The sequence below is a fragment of the Hetaerina americana genome, unplaced genomic scaffold (genome assembly GCF_022747635.1).
Source record: "Hetaerina americana unplaced genomic scaffold, ioHetAmer1.1.p SCAF_5, whole genome shotgun sequence".
NCBI lineage: Eukaryota > Metazoa > Arthropoda > Insecta > Odonata > Calopterygidae > Hetaerina > Hetaerina americana.
In genome coordinates this window covers 41,743,913-41,770,669 of record NW_027287095.1, presented here as the reverse complement: position 1 = coordinate 41,770,669, position 26,757 = coordinate 41,743,913, and the positions used below count along the sequence as shown (strand labels likewise).

General features: G+C 40.0%; 1 protein-coding gene across 2 annotated transcripts in view; it reads right to left on the bottom strand.

Moving 5' to 3' along the window:
- sli (slit guidance ligand) overlaps positions 1-26,757 on the bottom strand; it is a 587,738-nt gene that overhangs the window by 223,144 nt on the left and 337,837 nt on the right. For both annotated transcript variants that reach the window (XM_071591752.1, XM_071591753.1), the window contains exons 8-9: positions 6,378-6,555; positions 3,407-3,478 (exon numbers count right to left, since the gene is read on the bottom strand). In XM_071591752.1, the coding sequence (XP_071447853.1) occupies positions 3,407-3,478; positions 6,378-6,555 (250 nt within the window). The remainder of the gene's footprint in view (positions 1-3,406; positions 3,479-6,377; positions 6,556-26,757) is intronic.

Below are 26,757 nucleotides of genomic sequence, written 5' to 3'. Positions count from 1 at the left end.
TTTATTTTCTTAAAAATATATATATATTACTATAAGAATTATATTATTCAAGGAATATGGGTCTAATTCTCAAAGGGAACATTTGAAAATTTTAAATATTCTTATTATAATTTTAGACTTCCACAGAAGAAAATCTATTTTCTTCCCTTTAATATTCGCATTTAAAAGCTGATAAAATAAAAGCATTTCGCTTTCTAACGGGTCTAGATCTTTCATCCGATCATAATTTGGTCAAGGTGCAAGAGCTAGGCACTCAAGTTTTTCAATCTAAATGCTATATTATTCATTGCCTCATCCACGGATATAAACATATACGTGAATTTGAAATTTTTTGCAACATGAATTATTTCATATTCCATTATTCTCGGCAAACTAAGATTACTGAGGTATTTACTCCAATATGACTTTCTGACCCTTAATAGTTAATTATACGGAGAGAAAAATGAAAAAGCTCAATTTAACTTCTACACTTAAGCTTCTTGCATTATAGTACAATACCTATTTTCGAACTCGAAGTACACTTTCGATCCGACACAGCGACGTAAAGCACTAGGTATCAGCGATAGTCTCGTTTTGCTTCACCTTATCCGCGATCATCAGCCTGCCTAGCAGCCTGTCCACGCCTTGACTCACATCATATTTCCACCTCGCCCTTCGTGCCTCCATTTTCCCATCAAACCCTTTCACTGCCCGCAGAATGCCGCTCGAATCGTCCGATAACTCCAATCTCCCAGCCTCGGTGACATTCAAGCACGCTGCGAGTGTGCCTTCCATCAGAAAATGTTGGTGCACTCATGTGAAGGCGGAATCACTTCACACCGTATCGCCCGAGGGTGGGCTGAATGAATGAAAAATTGCCGGCAAAGGCTCTACTCATCCACAACCCACGCCCGCCAAACATACATTTTCTCCATCGCATAATTTGCGCTCAAATATCTTTACCGATTAGGGAATAAATTTGAAAAGGAAAGTAATTCATTTCGGCCCGTGCATCTCTCCTAAGACGACTTGTTAATCAAGTTTCCAGTCACAAGATTGCTCCTAACCCCTTATATTAAACGATTTGGTTAGAAGGTTTTCGTCAATTTTTCCACAAATAATAATTAATATTTACACATTTATTTCAAAGTAGTAGGAACATAAGTCGAAGAATTGCATTCCGTAAAGAATCTTTCACAAAGAGGAAGGAATTGACAGGGACTTTGAATAAGGATATTAAAAAAAAGGCTCGTTAAAACTTTGATTCCTGGCTTGGTTTGGCATGGAGCGGAAACCTGGCCATTGAAGCAAGGTGCTCAGTGTATTTTGGAGGCTTATGAAATGTGGGTGTAGGCAAGAACGGAAAAGGTGATAAGGACCGAGAGGAAAACAAACGAGGAAGAGCTGGGCATTGTGGAGGACGTGAAAGGAGTGTCTGCAGCAAGCAAAAGGAGGCAGGAATGATGCAGTCAGAGCTATTTCATTGGCGATGGGATGTTGAAGCCAGTGACAGAGGGGAGACTGTTGGGCAAACGAGGAAAGGGAAGAAGTAGGATAGGCAATTTGGATGGAATTAATGGAGGTAAGAGGTATGCGGAATTGAAGAGGGTCTTACAGTAGTGCCCGATTTCAGGTTGGGCATTTTGTTAGGAGAGGTAAGTAAATGTATTTTTGCACAATTTTTTAAGCTGTGTCCAACCAAAATCTATCATGACCAGTAGAATACCAATAATAATCATCTATAAATATCATGCACTGAATAAGGTTTGTTTTACTACTGAGTAACAGTAAATAATCAAGCAAGCATACCTTTCATAAAAATCTCTCTAGTTAATCAAATATTTTGAACCATTTAATAGTCTATGGTGAGAATGCATGTATTTAGTTGCGCCTTTGTTCTCATGTAAGTATTATGCCTAGAAAGAGACTCCGTCAACTGTGAGAACTTCCTATCTTGTGATCCTTGTAATTGGTTATGCATAAGGAATAACGATTTGCTTGCAGTGCTTTGCAGATTTTCTCGAACGACCAAAATGTTCCATTGGTTAGTGTAAATATTTCATATTCTCCCGAATCAGTTTCTATCTGAGAAATAACTCTAGTAAGAATTAGCTAAGAATGTTATGATACATTTGACCCTGTTTAACTTTATTTATCAGATGGAAATTTCTTGTTTATAGATTAATTAACGAATAAACTGTCTTAAGAGCATGAGAGTTTTCCGTGTAGGCACATGAGAGTATCAGTTTGTTTTTAAGGGAGAGAAATTCACTTTCGCATTCATCCATGAAAATACTTATATTGTGTATTTGTCATATGCACTAAACCGGTTTACGAAATATGATATAAGCCGGAATTTTAATTTTCGAAAAATATAGCATTAACGTTTTAAGAAATATTGTTTCCTTCGCGAACCGTATTTCATAAATTTTATTGTCTATAAATAATTCTCAACTAACTTCAACTCTAAATATTGTATTAACTTATTTATTACTATTATTAATGTAGATAATGCGACGGCGGAATGAAATTACTCAACTGCATGGATATATGATTGCACTTACATAAAATAGTCTTGAAAACGCAGAAGAATTCGATAAATTGCTTCCGCGAAACATCCCTCCGATTTCTCAACCAAAAATGAAAACATCAAAAGCATAACACTGGAAAAATTTCAGAAGAGGCTAACGACAAAGAGAGCGCGCTTTAACTCCAAGATCAGTGCATATACTTCTCGCACAAATATGAATAAATTGAAATTAAATAGGTATAATGTGGTCGTGTATAAATTGATTCGAAAGAGAATTAGTTGAAACCTACCGCCGTCAAAAGTTTTCACGGAGATGCCCGCCAATGACTACGTAAACAATTGCAATGTAATAAGAAAATCACTGCTACGGCATAGAGATGTCGGCTCTGAATATGGAGGAGAGCCACCGCCAAGTGGCGTTTCAGAGAACCCTATTTCTGCTTCTTCCGGTGCAAGTCGCGTGCGAGAAGATTATGAGGACAATGTCGGCCGGGAATTTTCGTGGAAATTCTCTCTGGATCTCGGCGGATAAAGCACGAATTTAGGCGGCCATGAGGCCGTTTATCTCTTGTGATATCGACGCGGAGTTGCATTAAAACATTATCGCTCGAAGAGATCGAGCAAGACTTTCCTGCCGACGGAATGAACTCAGCACATCTTAAAAATTAACGATTATACTTCAACATAGGGCAATTCTCCACCGTGTAAACGACTAGGAAAATTGCCATTTTAGTCCGAGACAAACTCCGATGGTACCTCGCTGAGGAATCGATACCAATGAGGGGTAGATTTGAAGTCATGGAGACCAAACGATGGTTCTTGTTGTTTCAGACACAAGTCCCAAGGGATGCTTGTTGACTGCGAAACGGTATTAACAGAAAACTTAACGGTACTCACATTCTTCGTAGCTTCTTGTAGGGAGCGAATGCCTTGGGTGGAATTTCAGTGATCTCATTTTGCTCCAGGCGCCTGTTGTGAGAGAAGAAAACAATATTGGTTTCATAAATAATATTGCTACACTACAGCTAATAATTGCCGCAACGAAGAAAACAGAGCCAAGGGTAAAAATAATATATTACATTGCTTATTGTGCCGCAAGTACCATAACTTGGTTGATGTTTGTTAAATAGTTTTACAAAAACACTATTGTTTTTAGCTTACTGCTTCTGGGTCAAGAATAAGGAATTTTTTAAATGCATTTTCATTCATCTCGTGAATCTCTGATTAACTTTACATGAGTTCATAACATGTTTATGAAAGCCAATATAATTAATGCCATTGCTAGTAAAAAGCAGTTCACAGTTCACCGTAACCGTTTTGCACCGTCTAGTACAGTAGTAGTAGTAGATTAACGTCAACATACAATTTAATTCATTCTGTGTTAAGAAAACCAGATAAACAACAACGTAATCAAAAAATATATATTATTCGTTCTTGTTCTCAACTTTATATGATTACACTAAAATTCAACAAAAAATACCTTTATAACACTTAACATTTAAGTATAAAACAGTGATATCCTTAAATATTTCGGTGGCATAACGAGAATATTAAGAAGACAAAAAAGCGCAAAGGAGTAAACCAAATATAAATGAGGAAATGTGAGAGACGTCATTTCGAAAAAAACAATACAAATGAGAATACGATGACAAATGAAAGGCCTAGGCTGCATCTTTCGTGCATTCGTTGTAAAAAATAATAGTAGAGAGAAATAAGCTAAACAATTAAAAAATAAATACGATCACTCAATAATGATGTTGATAACGGATAAAACCTTGAATGAAACATTATTTGGTCTTAGGTTTCGTACAATTAATAGCAATATGATTTAACTGTTTTACATGGTCATACTAATTAATCGAAATAATAAAAGTGCATGACATCACATTAAGGCTAAATTTCGGGAAAATATGGCAAAATTATAAAATCAATAACACTTAATACGACCGAAGATATTTTTACCACCGATGGAATCTTATCAACCAAATATACCAGCTTTGGTAAGTCAGGCTGGAGGCCGTCGCCCTAATTTCAGATCAGCACAAGATACCATCTATACTCCCTTGAATAGTTACTAACATAATGGATATAAAACAGCAATATTTATGTACCCGTGCGGTACACGTATCTGTTGACTCTTCGGAGCTTATACTTCGCCAACACTTGAACGTCTTATTTTGCAAGACCGGGGACTGGGTTGAAAGAACGTTTCTATTTAAAAAGAGGTTAGGTTTTGCAATATAAAATGTGGAGGAGCTGCGGTGAATAAGAGAGAAAAACGGAAAAAGAAAGGTCAAGCACTTTAGAGATCACAAAAATAGATTGATGAATAGGTTTACCCTCGTTTTTGGAGTGAGCTAGCGCTAATTTACGTGCATGGGTTCATGTGTGTGTTCGTTTGATATATTTTTTGCTCCATCCAAGGAGAACGCAGCAAGATTTATCCAGTGAAGAGGAATTATTTTCCGGCAAATACTGGAACTTAATTTCAGTGAAGGCACTGCTATCTAAACCCGACATCGTACCCCTTGGTGATTTCAGCTTGAGAGGAGTAATTCAGAATAAAATTTTTAAGGAGATCAAAATGTGATTTTTTTTCGCTGATAAATGGCGATGGTGCGTTTTAAAGGGCATTATATAAAACAAATGAGACTCCTTAGTGCCCAAATTATCATGAGGTTCAAACGAATCCCGTCTTGTACAGCGAAACAGAGATAGTTAACGAAGGGAGAAAAAAATCTTTCTGGAAGAAAATGGGATCCTACTCACTCAGAAAAGTAAACACTTGTTCACAGGATTCAGTAGACTATATCCTATTATCACAGTTAATTGAGGATAACTGCAAGATTTAGCGCAAGGAACTTATGAAGACATAACAGCATTTTACGCTTTTTTCACCGTATGATAAACACTTTGGAGCGGTGAATGTGATTTCTTGAAATTCTTAATATTGCGTGCAGATTCAGCAAAGTCATACACTCCGATTGACGGAATATTTTTCTCTTGTCATTGAGTTCTGAAAGGCAAATTTATGAAACTGAACTAAAACTAAACAAATGGAGAACCATGGAATGTCCCCCCAATTATTTATTTCAAGCGTATTTCAACATCTCCATTAAAAATAGAATTAACAAGGCCCTCCTTTGTCCTATTTCTGTACCACGCCACAATTTATTCTGTCCTTGTGGAAGACTTAACACTAAATTTCAAAGTCTAGGTGGCCTTCAAATGTAGAAAAAAAGGATTAATTTCCAAAACGTACGTACGTAAATGCAATATTTTTATGTCTCCATGCAAACGTGAACTCACTTCCATTATGATTCAGAATTATCATTCGACACATAGATAGTCCGCTGTTGGGAAGTATACACTAGCTACAGATTTTCCAGATTATAAGATACATTCCTTCCATCATCAAATATGTTCCGCATTTCTTGGCTTTCATCATTGTTTACGCTTCCATACCGTGTAGAACATATGTAGTCACTATTGCATCTAGCCTTAGTTAAGTGCCCTTCTTGTTCATAGCAGCTCCTCTCACGTGTACAGAGAAGTACTTCACATGTAGATACCGTAGTGCATGTACCTGCAGTTATCATTTTCTCCATTACTTGTATTTTACATAAGTTATTAACAATTAAGATAAACCTAATTTGGACGCAACGTGTTTGGTGTGAAATTACCCCTCCAACAAACCATAGCAATAACTTGGAGGGTATCATGCAGGCAGGCTTAGATATGTACTTATTATATTTAGGTTTAAACCGTCAACAAACAAAACATGAATTGAATTTTAACTGGGCACCTGCATTCCAGGTGATTTTTTACCAGGAATTGTGCATTTATGTACTTTCGTAGTGTCACTTACAGCTCGGTGGTGGCCTCAGGCAGGTGGTCCGGCACTTGAGACAGTGCTTTCTCACGACAATCGACGATTCCATCGGCACATCTGCACGGGTGCGGGCACTGAGGCTCACTCATGCACTCTCCGCCGCTGGAGCCACCGCCGAAGCCGCCGAGTATGCCAGCTCCCCGGTCAATCAGGCCTGGCGAGGTGAGAAACAACAGAGGTAGAATTCATCAGCATTGAGGAAATCAAAGAGAGGATTAGAAATGGAAGACATCAAGCTCGGACAAATAAAAATGAGTGGTTCAAGGATCATTACGGTACAAATTACCAGTCATAGAAAAGTTTGACGGATCGGTAAAGATCAAATTACCAATTGAGGACTAAATTTAATTATTTTACTTTAGTTAATGGATTTTGAGACATAATGGGGATCTGTTGTAATTACTTGAGACATTCCGAAACCGCTACAAGTGAAACGGATGGCTTACATGAGAAATAATTTTTAAATGAATAATCATGCAACTTGATTAACGCCAACTTTAAAACTAAAAAGGTGATGAGAAAATACCTCAGTAAGACAAATGTTTTCGGTTTATAAACCTTCTTACTGCCACCTAATCTCTATCTTAATTCTGCATTTTCCAGCTAAATGGTTCATCACTTCCATATCTGCCAATTTAATCCTTGGAGACAACTTGACCTTATCTTTATACGAGTGATTTTACCGCTGGTTTATATGCGATGAATTATGGTGTGTATGTTATATATATTATGTAATAAAAGTCGCCGATAACCTACCAGTTCAAATTTCATTACGGTACAGAGTCAAAATTTATAACTGTATGGTAATGCCTTGGCTTCCTTTATATCATTGAAATGGCTTTCTAAAGGTCATTTCATAGGCGTCCAGTCCCTCAGATTCTATCAAACAACCAACCCTTCGGCCTCACAGGTATTAGAATGTCAACGTGAGCGGGCAACACTTAATCTCGGTGTCGATTGCCCAGCAAAATTACACAATCCAAACATCCCTTCCTGGAAATCTTGATGTATTTGGAGAGAAGACTCAATCCCTCCCTCCTTCTCACACTCTCTCGAACCCTCTTAATCCCATCTTCCCTTCCTCATGCCAGCCTAGAAGAAGTTCGCCTGATCCCTCCCCCAAAACCTCTCCTCCTTTCCCCGATACCAAAACCCTCACCCTCAAACTCCACACGAATTCCATCCCCGTCCCGGGAAAACCGTGGCGGACGACGTCGGGAGTAAAAAGCCATTACGGGGTGTGAGAGAGGAGGATGGCACCCACACACGACCGGGGTTGAGAATGAAGAATCCGAGCGCAGATTAGCTGAGGGGGGAGACAAAAGGGTTCTTGCCGGAGGGATTTCGAGGCGTCAGAGGTGAGCGCGTGGGGGCGGAGAGGAATTAGGGATAAAGGGAGCAGGGAGAGAGGGGGGCGAAGGAGGAGAAGGGGTATGATGAAGGTAGGGAAGAAAGGCACCCAGAAGTTTCAAGCATTTGAAGCACCAGAAACACGAGGAATAGGGAATTGAGACTACGGACAGGGGCCACATCGGGCGGCTGCAAGAATTACTGCGTGCGACCACGTGGAGGTCACATGAAAAGAACAGGGGAATCATACATCGTTCGTTTTAAATCAGTAATTTATGAACAATTCCAAGCCTAGTCAAAAACGAAACAAAGAACGAGCTTATTCCTTGAGTAATATTATTGAAATAAACATACTGATAAAGATACGTTTTGGATGAATATAGGGAGTTAGTAATGCTACACTAAAAACCCTGCATAGCACGACACAAACGACAATTTTTTTAAGTTTTTTAAGAAGGTGGATAATTACCTGCGCACTATTGAATTCCTTTGCTGCAGTTAACACGACGCTAAATATATTCTCTCAAACCTGGATACAATAAACCAATCTTCAATGCCTAATACTTTTTGCTTCCGTTTATTCTGTCCAGCATGCCTTTTCTTTTCCCACCTTTACCTCTTTGCTAAACATGGTTCTATTCTCTCGTATTCTAACAAAAACCTTTTCCATCTCTTACCATGTTTTAACATTTCTTTGGCCATTATTCTTTTCATCCATGCCACTATACTCTTCCTCCTCTTCGCCTATCACCCCGAACCACAATATACTGTTCCTCAAATGCAACTAATTTATACCTCCCTACATTCCATCCGACATCCTTAATCATGCTATCAATCTACCTCGCTCAAAGAGTATTATCACGTATTTCGCAGTCGACCCGATGAAGTTGTAAAAATATTTTCATAAGCACTATCTTTATCAACGTCTCATCATTCAGTTAGCAGCGAAAAAAAAACGCCAGATAAAATGTTCATGAGTTTATAAATTGCGCTAGGATTAATTATCGAATAAAATGCATTTCCATTCTTCGTGCACATCACATCCATGCCTGTTCTCCATAATATCAAACGACTGAATTTCGCTAGCAGTATCCATGGGTATATCAAAGATTAGCACCCGGAATTAGTCATTCAGTAGTCTATTGATCCGCTCATTCAACATAAACCGAACATAACCATGGCAAGACTTATTGGCATGTGCTCTAGGAATATTACTCGATATGCGGTACTACCTACTATAGAAATTAAAATAATAAGTTCAACAGAGCACCCCTATATTTAGCTTTTATCTATTAAAAAATACATGCACTAGAACATAGAATTTATAACGTCAAAGGAAGGTCAATTATACATTAAAAACAGGCTCATTTTCCTTTTGAGACTATTTTTTGACCTCGTCAGACCAAGCAGAAATCAAGGGCCATTAATAAAGGTGGTTCTTCCATCCATACAGGACGGAAAAATTAACAGTAAGAACTCAGGTCATAACCATTTTGCAGGCTCATTATGTGTAAAAGACAGGTTAAAGTTACCTCCTGAAAGACGCCAACGTGATTAAATATTCAAGACTAATTAATTTCAGTGGCGTGCTTGTTTAGCTGAAGGATCTTTATGAGCAATTCCATTTCCTCGATTAAAACATCCAGTCTGTCCCACTGCTAAATTTCTCTCACTAACTAAACGACTGTTGATAGCCGCGGGAGTCGTTGGGTCGTTAAATCATTATGGCGCAATCGTCCTGGCCTCCTCTCTCGTATCCCATCTCTCCACAACCGTCAACGAAACGTCCCGACTTAACTCACGACTTGCAATCGGAATTTTACGACACGGATGCATGGAGATAACAACCGGAGCGCCAGCAGTAAACTTTTGCATAATACATTGGTCGCAAAAGATATCTCCTTCTTCGCCCTTCATAAAAAAAACATGCACTTCGCTGTATTTACCCTCAGAGTAACGGAATTGAGACACACCGACGCCGTTGGATCAGTTTCAAAACAAATTTCGGTAGACGAATATCCAACGGCTTTATTAACCTAATTATGTGATCGGTCGTATATGGAGAAGAAGACAAAACTTTGGCATCCTCGATTTCAGCGAAGAGCACTAAAGCGATGAAGACGAGTCCAGTCGTCGCTTCCACATTCAGCTGATCGGCAGGAGTGTTTTGTTGTTGCTCCCACAAAGGTGAGATACTGTTCGAATATTTTTAACGGCAGACCTGACCTTTACTACAGCTATTTAGGAATGTTATATGGTCACCGCTTTCGAAGTGAATTGCGCTGCTTTTTTAAGTATAAGCAGCCAATGATGATGGTATAATGGGCATAATATCAACTAATGAGTGCAATTAATTTATTTTCTACGGCTACAGAGCCTATTTTGTGTTAATTACTCGACAAAATGGAAAAAAACCAAATGTTAAATAAACCAACAGCCGTATGAACTAAAAGATGATTGAAATGAAGTACAGCGTGCTGTTGTGGGCAACAATAAAATGCATAAATGTTTAAAATTTAAAGATATTCATGTCAAGCAAGGCAATACATTAAAAGAAAATATTATTGCATACTCATAATACTTACAATTATTAACTAGTAAGGACAGTGGTGGATTATGAATAAAATAATCGGTGGGCTTTATACATTTTACTACGTATTCTCAAAACTTGCTTGTTATAAAGAAATGTAACATGGTATTCTATCATCAAGGGCATGTTTTAGGTAAAAACGGGTCGATTGACGCTAGTTCTATTTCAAATATTTTCCATATCCCTCCATTCCGCACGACATTCCTTTTCTCTTCTTCCCCTACCTCGGTTCCCTGACTTTCTTCCTTCTCTCACAGTTCAATAAAGAAATCATTATTAGGAAGTCTACCGTTTAAGGTGGTTTTGGATGGGCCAGGATTGAACAACGACACATTTCTTCCCCTATCCTAACAAAGCACAACCTGATAATCAGCATTACAATAAACTATTCTTTGATTCCGCATACCTCCTTCCTCTCTTCATTCAGCCTGAATTGCACAATCTTCTCCTAATCCTCCTTCCCTTAACTAACGTCCATTCCTCTACCACTATATTCAACATCCCATCGCCAATCAAAATACTGTACGTCCACGCTTCCTGAGTCTTTGAATCTAAAGCCAAAAATTTTCTCTCCTCACCCACCTTGCCTGGTAATACTTCGTTTGTTTTCCTATCTCTCTATTTCACCGCCACCGGATTATCTTCACGCACATTTCAACAGCGTCTAATCAATGGCTACCACCTTGTTTCATCAATCGTTTCCGCGCATAAAAAACCACATTCCATATGAACGTTTTGACAAGCCATCTCTTAACATTCTGATCCAACGCCCCTTTCAAAATTCCTTCTTGTAAAAGCTTCTTTTCCCCAATTCTTATTATGTCCCTGAAGCGCAGACCATTCTCGTACTATTTACTTCCAATGTAAATATTCCACCTGTGTTAGTTCATGACCAATTTTTAACGTTTAACTCAGCCTTCCTCTTTCTCGTATACCTCATAAACTTGCAGGGATCAAGGTGGTGCAGCGGCTAACTAACTGACTTTCCACCAAGAGGGCGAGGTTTAAATCCCGGTGGCGGCAGATAATTTTCAGTGGTAATCCGATTCCTAGTCGAGGTGCTTTGTGAAGAGCACTTTGAGTAAGTACGCCCTCCGTCGGATTCCGAAATTCATTCCTAACTCCAGTTTTTCTCTTGCCTTTTTTTTAGCATTTTCTTAGCATACGATGTTGATCGTATACTCCATATGTACTCTATATACAATAATCGTATACGTTGAACAACAGGAGTGATAGTGGTCATCCCTGTCTCACTGCTCTTCCTAACACTGCCCACACCGACACTCCATCCGCCACTTGAACCATGGCAGTCTGAGACATTACAAGTTGCGGATGATTCGCCTAATAAGGAAATACGTTGGAAAAAATGAAGATTTCAATTGGGGAGCCTACACTTCACAAAAAGTAGGCACCACCAAGGCTTGTAGGACAATTTGTGTAAAAAATTGTATTCTAACGCTGTAATGAGAAAATATGTCGTTGAAGAAAATTATGTGAACCATCAGGGATCTTAATGCATAGAAAAATCATAAGGATAAGTGTTGACAAATATTATGCATATTCAATGGCTTTTATAACGAATGCGAGGTGTTTGACCAAACCAATATGTACAACATTAAGCACAAAATTTCTTTAAAAGCTGGCATGTTACCATTTTTAATGTTTATTGTAGTAGTTTTGAGGGGAGGCGACCGACAGCTAAGGTCATTTGCGCCATAGGGGATGGACAGGAAAGGATGAAGGGTGGAGAGAAACCCGGCGTCGGCATTAGCCTACTCTTTACGAAAGGCGCCAAGGGGTCCGCAGTTTAACGTCCCATCCGACGGACGCCGTACTCACTCAAAGTGCCCTCCACAAAGCACCTCAAGTAGGGATCGAGATACCTCTGAAAAATATTCAACACCGCCGGGATTTGAACCCGGGCCCTCTGGGTGGGAAGCCAGTACGTTAGCCTCCGCACCATCTCGATCCCCTTAATGTTTATTATCTACCCATCGGAGTTAATAATTGCCAAGACAGTTGGACCACAATTCAATGTTTTAAAGCTCTTAAATGAGTGGGAAAACATTCAGCCAAGTAATAATTTTACTGTGCTCTCCAATAACGAACGAAATAAGAAGAAAGAGCGATACTGACCGGGAAAAAGAATTCGTACAAAAATTATTCTATCAGCGGTTATTGAAATAACTCAACGACCAACAAAAATAATCATATTTCAAGTACATTTCAACGTAGCCTTTAAATGTCATAATCATATATGTACTATTCCCCCATCGTGAATGACCTATGAACAAAACAGACAAAATGTACACAGGCAGCTCGACATTTTAAGTGAGAATGGTTAATCCAAGGCTACTGGCTCACTTCTAGTAATGTATCTTACCCCCTTCATTTCAGACTTCTTAAAGAGTTATTATTACGCTTTCATAACAAAATCACGAGCCCAAACGCGTTAACTAAGTTGCGCCTTTAGCTTATTAATAGGTACATGTAGCATTCTGCAGCTAAGTACAGTTAGCAGGTCAAATACTCGCACGTGTGAATCGATTATTGCGGCAATATAGCACTGACATTGTTGAACTCATGCCCTACACTTTTACCCATTCAACGAAGCTCATGCACAACCTCCAAATCGCAGAAAAGTCGTACGTTGCAGTAACCAACCCTTCCTCCCTCCACGGAGGATCATAAGAAGTGGAAATAAGGTAAAAAAAGGACTGGATGGATGAAATAACACCGCACCGAAGAACGCACGCAAAAGCATTTAAGTGCTACAAATAAAAAAATTCTGAGAGTGGCAGTACAAGGCAGGGATCGTGGTAGTGATGACACATAGATGTTTCTTCAACAATTATCACGGGAGCGACAACGGTTTACAAGTCGGCGATGAAACAAAGAAAACGAATGAATATAATGCCCAAAATGTGTGATCAATGAGAATATATTATGGTAGGAATGTACTGGCATCGAATACCAGTAAATAACTTTTAAAAGTCATGGTTCGTTCGACGATATTAATCCGTGTGGCCGTGAGTCCGCTACAAGGAACCATTTTGAAGGCATGTTATGGCGAAGTAGATAGTGCCGATGACGGTATGCCTGGTAATGAAGGCCGTAATGTTTATGCGAGTCCGTAAGCGAGTTTGAGAATCAAATAGATTAGCCGGTTTTACGACGTGGAGTAGCGAGCATCAAATGGTTATTCCCACGCTTAAAACCGTGAACATTTAAGCATTCAAAGGATTCCATTATTCCAAATCGCGATGAAGGGTGAGAAATACAGTTCTCGAAAAATGAAGTGCAGTACGAGCCTAGAAGCAACCTTTAGGAAGTAAATGTATTTCTGACGTTAATTCCCCATCATTACTGGTAATTACACACTCTTGACTAAGTCTGTGGGTAGTTACACTTACTGTACGACCAATTGGTGAGTAGATACGAAGTTTCTAGAATTCTAAGATTTACGAGTGAGCTAGTAACATTAAAGAAAATAAATACGAAGACATTTTACGTCAAGAAAATCAAAGGGTATACTTTCGCAGGTGGTCATGCATGCATGCGAACATGTGGACCACTAGGATTATTCATTACAAAGGCAAAATAAATTGAGACAATAGGTAATACCAGTGCTTTTAGGACCTTTAGAGGGTTTTCTAAGAGGTCAGTTAATTTCTCATTTGAGTTTTCGTTTCACTCTTCTTTCGATCCGCGGGTGTAATACCGAGTTTTACTTAGTTGAGCTCCATTTACATATATGTACTTCCCCTCGCTATCACTCCTTTTTTGCCATTTCTGCTAGCTAGAAGAAAAATAGAATCAAACTGAAGGTTCGAAGGAGAAATATGTTGACGCATTATTTTTCTAGTAGTACATAAGATAATTCAGGCTCTCTAATCGAGTCACGTTTCAGTCTACACCTACATTTTATCCTGCGATTCACTGCGAGGGCGTGTGGTAGCGGGTATTTGGTCACACGTGCAATCGCTGTCAATTGCATTAGAGAAGTAAGTGGTTTCTCTTTTTATACGTCGGCTCTTAATTATAGATCAAATGAAATAGGACCGGGTCATGCCCTTGGATTAAGGATACAGATCATTTGAACATCTACCGGGTGGCAGACTTGATAAACTGGAGAAATAGACGTTCATTCTTAGACACAAAGTTTCCCATCCAATCTCCAGAGACACTAGAACAGGATAAGAAGTAATTAAGAATGACTGATAGTAGCACTATTCCACTGGATAATTATTTCACTGTTCACTGGATAATTATTCCACTAGACCTGAACATGCTACACCAAAACGAAACCTAGGTCGTTAATAAAATTTTCTATTTGGAATTGCCAAGTTATTTATTTTTCACTATTTTTGTTAAGAAGTAATAAAAAAATACTTAACGAGAAAACGTCAGCAAATCTGATATCACATTCAAGCTGCAAATTACTATTTCTCACATTCCAATGAAAAATAATATGACCGATTTCAATGCGCAAACGTACTAAATGTAGCTGATCTGTCTACTCAGAGGAAACGAAACTGCTAGCGCATAGGCCCGACGACTTACTTCCCATTACCAGTAACTTATGAGCTTGATTTATGATACCTCTTACCCCCCCCCCCCGATGAAATTGGAGCCGGTACCTATGTGATAGCTTCTTTCGAGCGACGTGATGCTTCACAAGGCAGTTCGTATATGAACCGATAGTTATTGGCGAGAGCATTAAATACCTATCACCAACATTACCCTTAGTTTTATTTTACTCCGGAAAACAACAGGGGAAAATGTAGACGAACGTGGATAGTGAAGCTCTACGTTTCCCGACCAATTTGAATCAAAACAAATTTAAAAAAATGATAATCGACCATCAAACCGTCAGGTTTGCTATTTAATACCCCTTCGGAAACCCCGAGATTCGAAAAAACCCCATTGCAGGGAAAACCGAGACGCAAAGCGAGGGTGCGCATTCCTCAACCCACATCGCACCATCCCCCGAAAAGAACACACGGGAGGGGTGCGTTGTGTGTGTGGGTGCGGTTGGAAGGGAGGGGTGTGGTGGCAGGGGGAGGGCGGGAATATGGAGGGAGGCCGGGGGAAATGAATACGGCGGCGCGACCGTGAATTGGCCCTCAAGCCCCTCTCATTCTCTTTCCCTTCCTCCTCCACCCCTCACACGCCTCCCCCAAAAAACCAACCGCCCCACCAAAGAGTTTCGATTCCGACAACCCCTTCTCCTTTCCCCAACTCTCATCGCCCACGCCGACCCCATCTCTCGGCGGCTACCCGCAATTCCCCCGTCGCCCCTTATCGCGTGCGGGCAATGGTTACGGGCGGGGGGGGGGGTGAGAAACAGGAGGAATGGTGAAGGAAAAGGGAGTGGGGGTAGGGATGATTGCCTATCCGACGACGAGCTTCCGTGGAGGGGAGTCGGCTGACAGAAGTGTCCCCCCGTCCCCTTCGGGGGAGCCTGTGGAACCGAGTCTTCGCGCCCCGTCGCCCGCGACCCTCCGTCTCCGCCCCGCGGCGCAGGTCGTGGGAGACGCGGAAGGGGGCGTGCGCTTCTTCTCGGAGATCGGGAGGCGGGGAGGGGATGGGGAAAGGGGTTGAACAAAGGATGCCCGGTTGCCAGGGGCATACAAACAACACCCCACCCCCTCCAACGGACTCCACTACTGACTGCAGTGCAACGGCGAGAAATCAAAGTGCCGTGGCTGTTTGGGGAACAACTGAGAATTCCTCGTCACTGATTTCCATGTCACAAACGGTTGTTGTAATTAGACCAGTTCAAAGCAATTTAGAAGTAGAACCGGCAATTGTTGGTGCGTTAAAGTGCTACGCCAACGATTGGCCAATTAGTCCGACAGACCTAGGGTTGATTCTTTCTAAGGCAGGAAGGTTTGACGATCAGAGAGGTCTGAAAGCTCAGAGCACACTATCGTCAATTATGCCGCGTAAAAGCATATTAAACGGGCTTTCCAAGTTTATCATTACATTTAAAATAAATGCATTACAAAAGATAAATCCTATAACCATGACTGAAAATAAGACGACATATGAATGAGCCGTGGATACAAAATAGAAGGCGAACACGTTTGACAGAAGTCTCGATTAATGACTTTTAATGCCTTTGCGACGAAAGCGGAATCTGTGGAAAGGTTACTAAGTTTTTTTTCATTATTTCGTTCTTTTGAAGTTTGCTACATTCCTTCAAAAGTGAGTCATAAACGGCAGTAAAATACACTACGTTATCGACGGTTTTAAATTGTCCAATAATATTACTATGTCAAGGTAGGCGAGAAATTAATTGGAATACTTTTAAAAATTATAAACAATAATATTCGAGAACGATATAAGTATAATCCCTAATAAAATTCAAAGAAATTTCTCACACGATAGAACTATTAGACCATTAAAAATTCTAAACACAAGGCCCCTAAAATCGCACAAAATACTAAGTATTTGACTACCAAATATTAACACAAGAATAACCTACTGAAAACTAGATAGAGGAAAAAGATCTTTTGCTACCAATTTGGCTACAAAAGTAGAGGAACAAAAGAAACGGTCCTTGCTCTCATACTGACACAAGAAAATATATAAAGCCCTACTGACATTTACCTTTAGGTAGATGTAGAATGAACAATGATTAGATGTGGTAAAATTAGGGAGGGAGATAAAATAAAGGAAGTAATAAGAAAGAACTGCAGGCAGGGTCATCATCGTCACTGAAATTTAGTGCTGCAGTTAGCCCAGGATGTACGAGGGTCATCCGGAAAGTAGTACCCGCTCGTGCCGCATGAAGTGCTGACGACGCGAGTAGCCGCTGGACGAGGTCAGATACGAGGTAAAAGTAAGGTTATTTCTCAAATCTTTTTTTTTCAGAATCGATGAGTTTTGACCAAAGTTCAATGTTTTAGACAATTCGTCTTAGAATCTGTATCCTCCTGGGACCGATTCTACATGTGTTGTACGCTTGCAATTTTCTTAGGCCAAGCTAATTGCAGAACTAATCCTAAAGGCAGAAATCCAGACCTATCATGTTTAGGGTGATTTGATTCTATCCGAAGGTAAATTGTTTGAATCCGGTATAGTTCAAGAGGATATGGTGTTAAATAACTTCTTTTTAAATTATTGTACTGTGAAAAATATCCATCATCTAGACATCTAAAACTTATTTCATCTTTAATAGGATCCTACTGATGTGCTATAATCTGATTAGTGTCGCTATTTATATAGTGAAGATTCGGCCATCATTATTATTTATAAGCTGGCCATCACTATTATTCATAACCTCTGGTAAATTTACTTATATTTTTCATTATCAGAGAAGCACAGCTGTATTTTAAATACTTCATATTTTCCTCGTGGTAAAAGAAAACATATCCATCTCCGGTTATTCCTTCACAAAACTAGTGACACTGATTTAAAAGATCCACAAAAGCAGTCATAATAATACATATCGTAGGAAATAGGCGTTTCCCAAGGTATAAGGGTAAAGTAATGTGTGGAATACAAAAGGCTATTGATACAGAGAGGAATAGCATAGTTACGCAGAATGAGAAAGGACAAGTGGAATGATGAGCGTTCGTGGCCTTTAGGGAGGGAGATCTTTCATTGGAAGCGGAGCTATTCGTGGCATATGAGGGATGAAAGAATAGAGGAGGTCGACATAAGGGGAGAATGAAGGACGGGACGATGAAAGAAAAAAAAAAGAATTGTAAACAGAAAGGAGGTGGAAATTGCAAGGTAATAACTGTGAGGGAAATAATGGAAAATTGGAACATTTTTCTCCCCGGAAATAGCTTTTCGATATTCCTGGACAGCCTAGAGACATTCAGGGGAGTAGACTAGAGTTTTGAGTGACCACGTCCGGTGGTTTACTGAGTCCGTCGGCCCTGTGATCGAGGCCATGTCCTAATGCCTCGGGTGAGCTCTACAGCTTTCTCTGGGTTTATTCGTATTGATCTGCTGCGGCGCTAATATTCTGAAGTGATCGTGCACTGTGAAGAGGAAATTGGGAATGCCATCTTCTCAGTCAGAATTATTTTTAGAGATGTTTGCAAACGATGAATTATATACTCTTTGGTTTTACATGTACTTTTATTTGTATTAAACATACGGTTACGAATAGTATGCATGACGCCACATAAAGCAGGTGCTACTCATGGCGATATGTATGTATATATTTCTGTGTGTATGTGTGTGAATATATATATATATATATATATACATACATATATAATACATTTAATGTATATACATATTATATGTACGTATATATTGTTGATGTATACCCATATTATATATATATATATATATATATATATATATATATATATTTAATTGTCTTTGCAAGTGGGACAAGAATTAAATAATGGAAGTTAATGGGTTGATATTCTTAAATAATGATTGTAAAATACTTTTTCTTTCATTAGTTTAAAAGCTGTTTACAGTTCAATTGAATTTTTATCTATCCGGTAGTTAAATCTGTCGGCTATAATCTACACTCTCAGATAATGTCATACCTGCAACTTAACAGGTCTTAACCCACATTACTTGTACAGATTATTCTTTTTTAATGGAGTCCGGAGAAGAAATATTAATACAGAATTTTGCTTATTCTGAAGAGAAGATAAATACGATGCCTGCATTTGGATTATTCAATATTAACAGAAACTTAAGAATGGCTGAAATATATTTGAGATATGTTTCTACCAATGAGGACAACTTTTTGTGGACATAAAGCTTAAATCTCTATCGAAAATTTAAAGGTAAAACTTTTTGCCTTTCTCTATGCTATCTACTTACTAAAAGTATTGTTAACACGCTTTAGCTCCTCGATCGATTTCCGACGGCATATATTGATGCTGTTAGCAATAGTACGAAAAGTAGGCAGTAAAAATAATAAATAAACAATATTCCCTCCTCCTAGGAGTCCCTTCATTGTCCCCCGTGTTAGAGAAGGAAACAGCGCTCCATCAATTCCGCTGGATGGCCTTATACCTCCAACCTGATGCGATTCCAATGTCTTGTCCTTAGGCCAAAGGGAGAGTAGGAGCCCTCTGGGCCCGTCGGGGAGAAGGGAGAAAAAAACACCGAAATTTCATTGTTTTCTTACTTCCTATAAAACCCCTCCGCACCCATTTCCGATGGCGCTGTCTTAGTCGCCCCTCCCGCCCCTCAAGTACTCCTCCTCTAGCGATGAAAAATCGAACCGCGCCCTACGTCACGCCCGTAAGGATTCCGTTCACGTTCAAATTCAAATAACTTTTTTTCCTTCTTTCTCCTGCTCCTCTCGTCTCCGTGTCCTCTCTCTCTCTCTGCCTCACTCCCCATTGCGGTCCTCCCAACCCCTTCCTCCTGCCGTCTCTCCCCCGCATACCACTCTCGATTCCGAGATCTCCCCCGATCCCTCCCCGCCGTCCTCCACCCTTCTCTCTCGTTCAACCTCTTCCCCTACCCCCCCTTATGCTTTCCCGATAAGGGAAAAAGAAAGACTGGGTCGGGTGGGACTCGTAAATGCCTTCTCCGGGCTGCGAAAGGGCGCCCAATCGAGCATAAAGTCCTCGGGGAGGTAAAATACGGCGGGAAAAAGTGGTTACTAAAGCAGGGAGGATGGTAGGAATTTTTCTGAGATGTTTTGAAATTTTAAAATTCAACGAAGGAATGATGGCATAGTAACATTCGTTCTAAATCTCGCTTGCTGGTGAAGAACCCAAATTGCGTTATATAGTATATCTGAAATTAATGATGGAATGTATCAATCGACAGATACGTCTTACCCACGGGGTTTCGAACGAGGCGTGTAGTAGGGGATGTTTTTGCTCAGTTTTTATAGTTAACATAAGATAGGCATGGTTTGTTCGTAAATATCAATCAAAGGAAACCCAAATTTTCGTATTAATTCTCTTGGACGTGCTTAAATTCCATTCTTGGGATGTACTATATTATTGATAACCGACAAGAGTCGCTGATTTATAATCCATTCTTATACGCGCCTTAATTCGATATCCATTTTTGACAAACAATATTTTTCCTCTTATTTAAGTGGCCGAGCGAACCGAATATCCGAAAAAAACTAGTGATCACTTGATGTTTTAAGTGTTTTTTTGGTAGTTCTATGTTTTTGAAATCGTTGTAATTTTAGTGGTGGGCATTTAGAGAATCTTATGCATCATGGAGCATTGGTTCCCAAATTTTTCAAATGTATTTCATGAAATCTAGAAAAAAATCTAAAAAATTCTAAAAATTAGTCAGGTAAGATGCAGTTTTCATTTATTTATATTAAGAAATATTAATTGAGACGCTTTCCTTTCATTGAATCGCGAAACGACTGTCTTAATATCTCCGTTCTTGTAATATTCTAGGGGTTAGTCATGAATAATTCAGGGGTAGTGCGTTTCATAGCGCTGCTAAAGCTTATAGTGGTGGTTAAAAACCGCTCACTGTATCATCGGTGTAATGAAGGATCGGGCGAGTACCAGAGTGAGAGACTCTTGTGGTTAATGTCACGGCTGAATTAACCGGCAATGGGAGGGGCGAGAGTTTTGGGTTCTCATCAAAGGGGTTCATGTTGCTTTTCGCAATACGTGCAGGAGGATCAATATAGCACGGGATAGGTTGCGGTTCCGCAGCGAGATTAATTTGAATTTCGACGCGTTAAACGCTTCGGTTGGGGAATGAAGTGTAAGTTTGCGTCCGCATGGAAAGCGACTAGTTGGCTATATTTATGGGCGTACGCATCCATTGTAATGAATTCAAATTCTGTGGGAGGCTTCTCTAATGATGTATTCGCTGTCTCTGATTTTTTGTTCTCGTAAAAGAGATCTAGTAGTCGCTCCAAAGAATCGCACTGAAGTATTATTCCTGTTTGTGTGACTAAAACTTTTAGTATATTTATTTTTTTTCAAATCGTACTTCACATTTATTATTTATTATTATTATTTATTCAGTAATAGATTAAGAAACTTAAGTGAGAAGATGATTCGGCAATCAATAGTCTACATAGTAAATGTGCAGGGGAGTAAAAAAGAAATGGTGGGGGGAGAATTTCAAACAGTGGTTAAGCTCACCTACCCTGTATTTACGGTAGGTGTAAGAATAGGCCAACAATAGACCATATAATAGGCGCTATTAGATTTGAGCAACCGGAAGAAAGTATCGTTATGTGATTGAAGTTGAATGGTAAAGTTGAGGAATAGATGTTCAAAGGAGTTCTTAACTTCGACACATTGGCAGATGAGGGCACAAATGAAAAGGATGTACATGTATGAATATGATAGAAATGAATCTTCAGGTCGACATTTTTAGTAACTAAGCTTACGAGAAAAAATTCAAAAAAATATGATGAGAAAAAACTGCAAAAATCATCACATAATGCGCTAGGATTGAGTTTAAAACGTTATGGACACATATAGAGAAGGGAGGAAGCCCATGTAAAGAAATGATGATGGATGTAATGAAGAAAGAAAGGAGGGAGACCGAAGTAATTGGACTGGATTGGGTGGGGAAGAACTTGAAGAGAGACGAGTTTCTGTATAGAATATAAAATAATGAAGTAAGAGTCATTGACTATGAAGTAGAAATATTAAAAAAAATCGTTCGCTTAGGATTTTGTTATTCTGGATTATGTAAAAAAAAACAAGAATAAAGGAAGAAAGCTTACCACATTCAGCTATCCAGCATGGGCGGTGCAATGACTAAAGGAGAATAAAATTTTGGATCCTCCAAATTAATTCCTAAGTCTCATTCTGAAAATCAATTCCACTAGCATGTATTCATTTGATTTGCTTTTCGAGTATATTCTCATTCTTTTTAATCCGAATGCAATCATATTAAAATCATCATACTAGTTTGAATATGTACATGAATACAACCAAGGAAGGATTGTACTGTCATCGTCATCAGTCTCCTATTCACGGAATGGTTTGTAGCATCCAAGCTGTTCATACCAATCTTTTCATTTCTTCATAGTTTATTGCGTTAATGTTTTCCATGTCTTCTCGTAATACGTCTATGCCTCTGAATTGTAATTCTTCCCCTCTAATGTTTATTTTAATTGCGGTCTTCAGGAAATTATCGTTCCACAGGAAGCGTCCATTAAGTTCCCCTCTTCTTCTTAAGTATATGATTTCCATCGATTCTTAGATTTCTCTCTTTGGCCAAAATTAAATATGAATCTGACACTCCATCAAACCGTCATTACGCTGTATCAACATATTATATTGTTTCTAATTGTTTCCCTACTGCCCGTGTTGTCCACGTCTCAGATCCATTGGCTCTTATAACTCCATGTATTGGTTTTAATGAATCGTTTCCTTATGTCTATGCTATTACTTTTAGCCGTCAGCAGTTGTTTCTTCTGTTTAAAAACCTTCTTCGCCATTCCTATACTGCTTACTAATATCTCTCTTGATGTTTTCATGACTCCTGATTTTGCTTCCTCAATTCTAAAGCTCGTCCACTTATTGTAGTCTATTTTTGCCCATTCTTACTTAGAAATCATCTTCATTTATTCGATGATAGATCATTACGTTATTTGTAATTTTTTTATCTCGATGCTTTAATTTTTCCCCTTCTCCAAACTGGATTTTCAAATATAGCTATGTTTATCTACTCGCATAGTTATATTGTCCGCAAATTATCGTACTTTTTTTACAATAGTTGTCGAGATTGATCGGATTCTTAAGCACCCGACTTCTGCGACAAAAGATTTATGAGGAAATAAGATTCCGATACTGTGGACGGTGTCTTTATGTGGCTGTTAAGAAAACTGAATTGGATTCCACTGAACTAAAAAAACTTCTCATCGAATCTTCGGGAGGCTAAACTAAAAAGCATGGCAAGATGAACTCATTTGCACTAAAAAGAATACGCTCGCTCAAACAGTAGTAACTAACAAATGGTGAATGGTCCCATTAAAACAGATAAATAAAGGCTACACTGATAATTAAGTTTGATATAAAAAATCGGATGTTTTTCATCCAAATCCAGTGGTGTAATACATCAGACGAGATACTGAAAAGAATACACTCTAATAAACTGCTGTACACGGGCACATACGGGGAGATAATAATGAAAAAATTTATTCAATTAGAAAGCACTGATTATAATGGTTTCCTGCGTCATTGGAACGTGAATTTATCGAAACAGTGACATTTCTGACAATAACGAGGAAACTTCACAATTACTACGGAAAATGATGAAATAACTTAATGACGGCTAGAATTAGGGAGTCACACATTAGTCCCGAAACCGATGAATGAACAGGACAAGGAAGGCATCGAAGAGATAAAACAAACACACACGAACATGGATGGAACAAGCTGATGACGGACCACCGCCGATGTTTCTCATAACTTTCTCCGCCCCCTCTAATGGACCACAGGGATTCATATAATAGGGAGAAATACGGCGCTGTTACGTGAATTTGATGGGGGCGGGGGTTATCGCCCTTTTCTTATTAACATCCTACTAACCACGAGAGGTTCCCTCCCCCCTCACCGTCGTTACGCACTCAATGGACCCACCGCGATGGCCGACGGCGCGGAGCAAGGTAACGCCACCCGCCCGGCTGTCGAAGTACATCACCTTTATGTAGGGTTTCGGTCCATTCCGGAGGCCATTCGACGTCCCATATACTCCTTCCCCCGTCCCTACTCCCATCTCCATCACCTTCCTCCACCCGCCGCCTCAGATGTTCCCCGGCCACCACTGCAGAGTCCGTTGCCCGAGCGAGGAGCACGGGGAGGAGCAGGAGGGGCGGAGGGTGGATGATACAAATCCCCTATACGACACTCCACGCGTAAACAGGCAAAAGCGCGCTATACTTCAGCCCTTGGCTGTTTCAATATCCTATCGCTCCCTCCCTCTTTGTCTCTCTCTCTCTCTCTTCCCTTCCCTCTTTAGCCCTTATTGGGCGCTCGGCCGTAAAGCGCTCCCAAGCAGACTGGGACCGAGGCCTGCACGCAATACCCAACCCGAGATTTTCCACCAGTCCTCCTCACCTATGTTTGGAAAATTCTCCAACTCCGCATCCACGCTAAAAGGATGCAGTATCGGCAAAGGCTCCTCGGATGAAAGACTGGAAGAGTGGCTTTCACAAAAATGAATGTATTTTAAAAGTATGCTCGATGCTGTAAGCAGGATGAACCTCAAATTTTACAATCTTATCTAAAAAAAAGTTGGAGTGATTAAACTATTTCCAAAGTAAATACATAGAAAATCGGAATACTGGTATTATGTAAATGAAGAAAATTCAAGTATTAATGAATAATGATAAAGACTTTCCCCAACGCAGGTAAACTTATATGGCCCTTCAAGGCCCCTTTTTTTAATGGCGTTATGAAATGATAAGTTAAACTATGCGAAATTAACTGACCATTGACTATTAAAATCACACAACTTTGATTGTCAGTGGTTCATGACTAAAATATTTAATCTGGACCGGATAGGAATTAGCTTCTCTAGTGCATTATTTGAATGCATAAATCGCTCGCTTTAGAGGTTGTAAACTGCCGCCCAGGTCACTAACTTACGAGGGGCCATTTAGGGCAGGCAACTCCTAGAACTCAAAATTGGACGATGGCGTCAAAATTCAGAATGAACTGGCTTCTGGGCAAAAGAACCGAAAGAAAGCTTCCCTAGAAAAATTACATTTCTGCCGTTTATTTGAATGGGTGAGGGCATGAAATGTTTGCCTATCCAGATTTTTTTACGCATACCATAAACATTATGACACCATCAGGACTAAGAAAATATTTCAAGTGCCAACCATGATTCCATGCATACATATATCTGTGATGCAATATTTGATTGCAGTTGCCAAAGGGGAAATAAGGTGGTGGGAAGTATATTGGCGAGACATTAAAGGTGAAGACAGTCCTCTGAATTGCTATTTCACCTTCCAAATGTTTCAACTATGATGCAAATACAAGATGACATCGATATTCGTCAGCAATAAATGGTGCCATCAATGCTTACACACATCACTATCGAATTACTTTAGCATTTACAGGGAAAATTCGCACTTCTTTAATGCAGAAGGGGCACTCTTCCGCAGTTGAAGTACGGAAGTGAGTCATGTAATTTGTCATGTACGGATGTGACTTTTGTGAATATCGTAATCGACTGAGGAAAATGTTGAAAAATCGTCATAATCTTCACTCGTAAATCCATATCTAGGACATGAATACATAGTTTACGAGTAGATGATGCATGAACGAATACAGAAAATGTATTTATCTACACAGCACATTAACGAAGAGCACGGCGCAGATAGAAAACAAGGATATCTTGCCGCGAAACACTAAACTCACTCATCCTCACCAAATTTGACGACAATTTCTCGGGACTGGATTTTCGATTTAATTTTAATTAAACCGTCTCAACTGAGTGCCGAAAAAAAAACACGCCGGCTCACGGGAACAAGGAAACGCGTCAGCTTCGGCGGAAGGAAACGACAAAAGGCGGGTGACATCTCGTGTCGCACGACCCTTCAACAGCGATCTCGGGCGACACCTTAATATCCTCCCGCTCTAGCAGCTCCTCATTTACGGATCCACGCTCTCCGAAGGACGGGGGGGGGGGTAGAGAGATAAGGGAAAGCGGCCGTGTGTGCGTATGTATGTTCTCGACTCGACGACTAGTGTCAAGGGTGGTGAATGCCGTGCTAGTCGCTGGTGCGTTAGTCCTCCCGAGTGAACTTCCGCCGAGACAGTGAGTGGGCGAACGGAGATTCGCGGAGGAGAGAGCGAGAGAGATGAAACAACAGAACGAAACGAGATGAAGAGGGGGAGGGATATATCTTCCTCCACCTATTCTCACCCTGTTTCCCACCCTCATATTACAAGCCTTGTCGCCGGCAGCGGAGTGTCTAACCTAAAGGGGAGCCGGGATGGGGACGAGATGATGGGACCGAGATATCTGGCGCGAGAGATGCAAAGGGTTGGGGTGGATTCCTGCATGGGCGTGTGTGTGTGGAGGGGAAATTAAAGATTCTTTTGAAGGTGGCGGGGGTTGCGTCATCTGCCACGATTCTCAACACGGAAACCCCTTTTCTTTCCGGTAAAACATAACGCGGGCGTACGCGTTCGTGCGAGCGAGCACGCCGCCGTATCAGCCCGGGCGAAGGGGAAGAGGACGTAGGAGAAAAGTCGACTGATTTTCCACGCAAAAGGTTTGGATGTTACGTTATCTAGGCATATGTAGAGGACCTCTTTCAGTGTCACAGTCAGTGTAGTAATTTGTGCTAGGACAACGACGTAAGCATGACGTGTCAAACATCGAGGCGGAAAGATCCATTAAAATAATCAAGGGACTCCAGCTCAAAAAAGTGAAACTAATAAAGCTGACACCTCCATGTAAACCTAAAAGAATTTTTCCTTTCAACATTTACACTTCTTATACTATTTTTGGGGA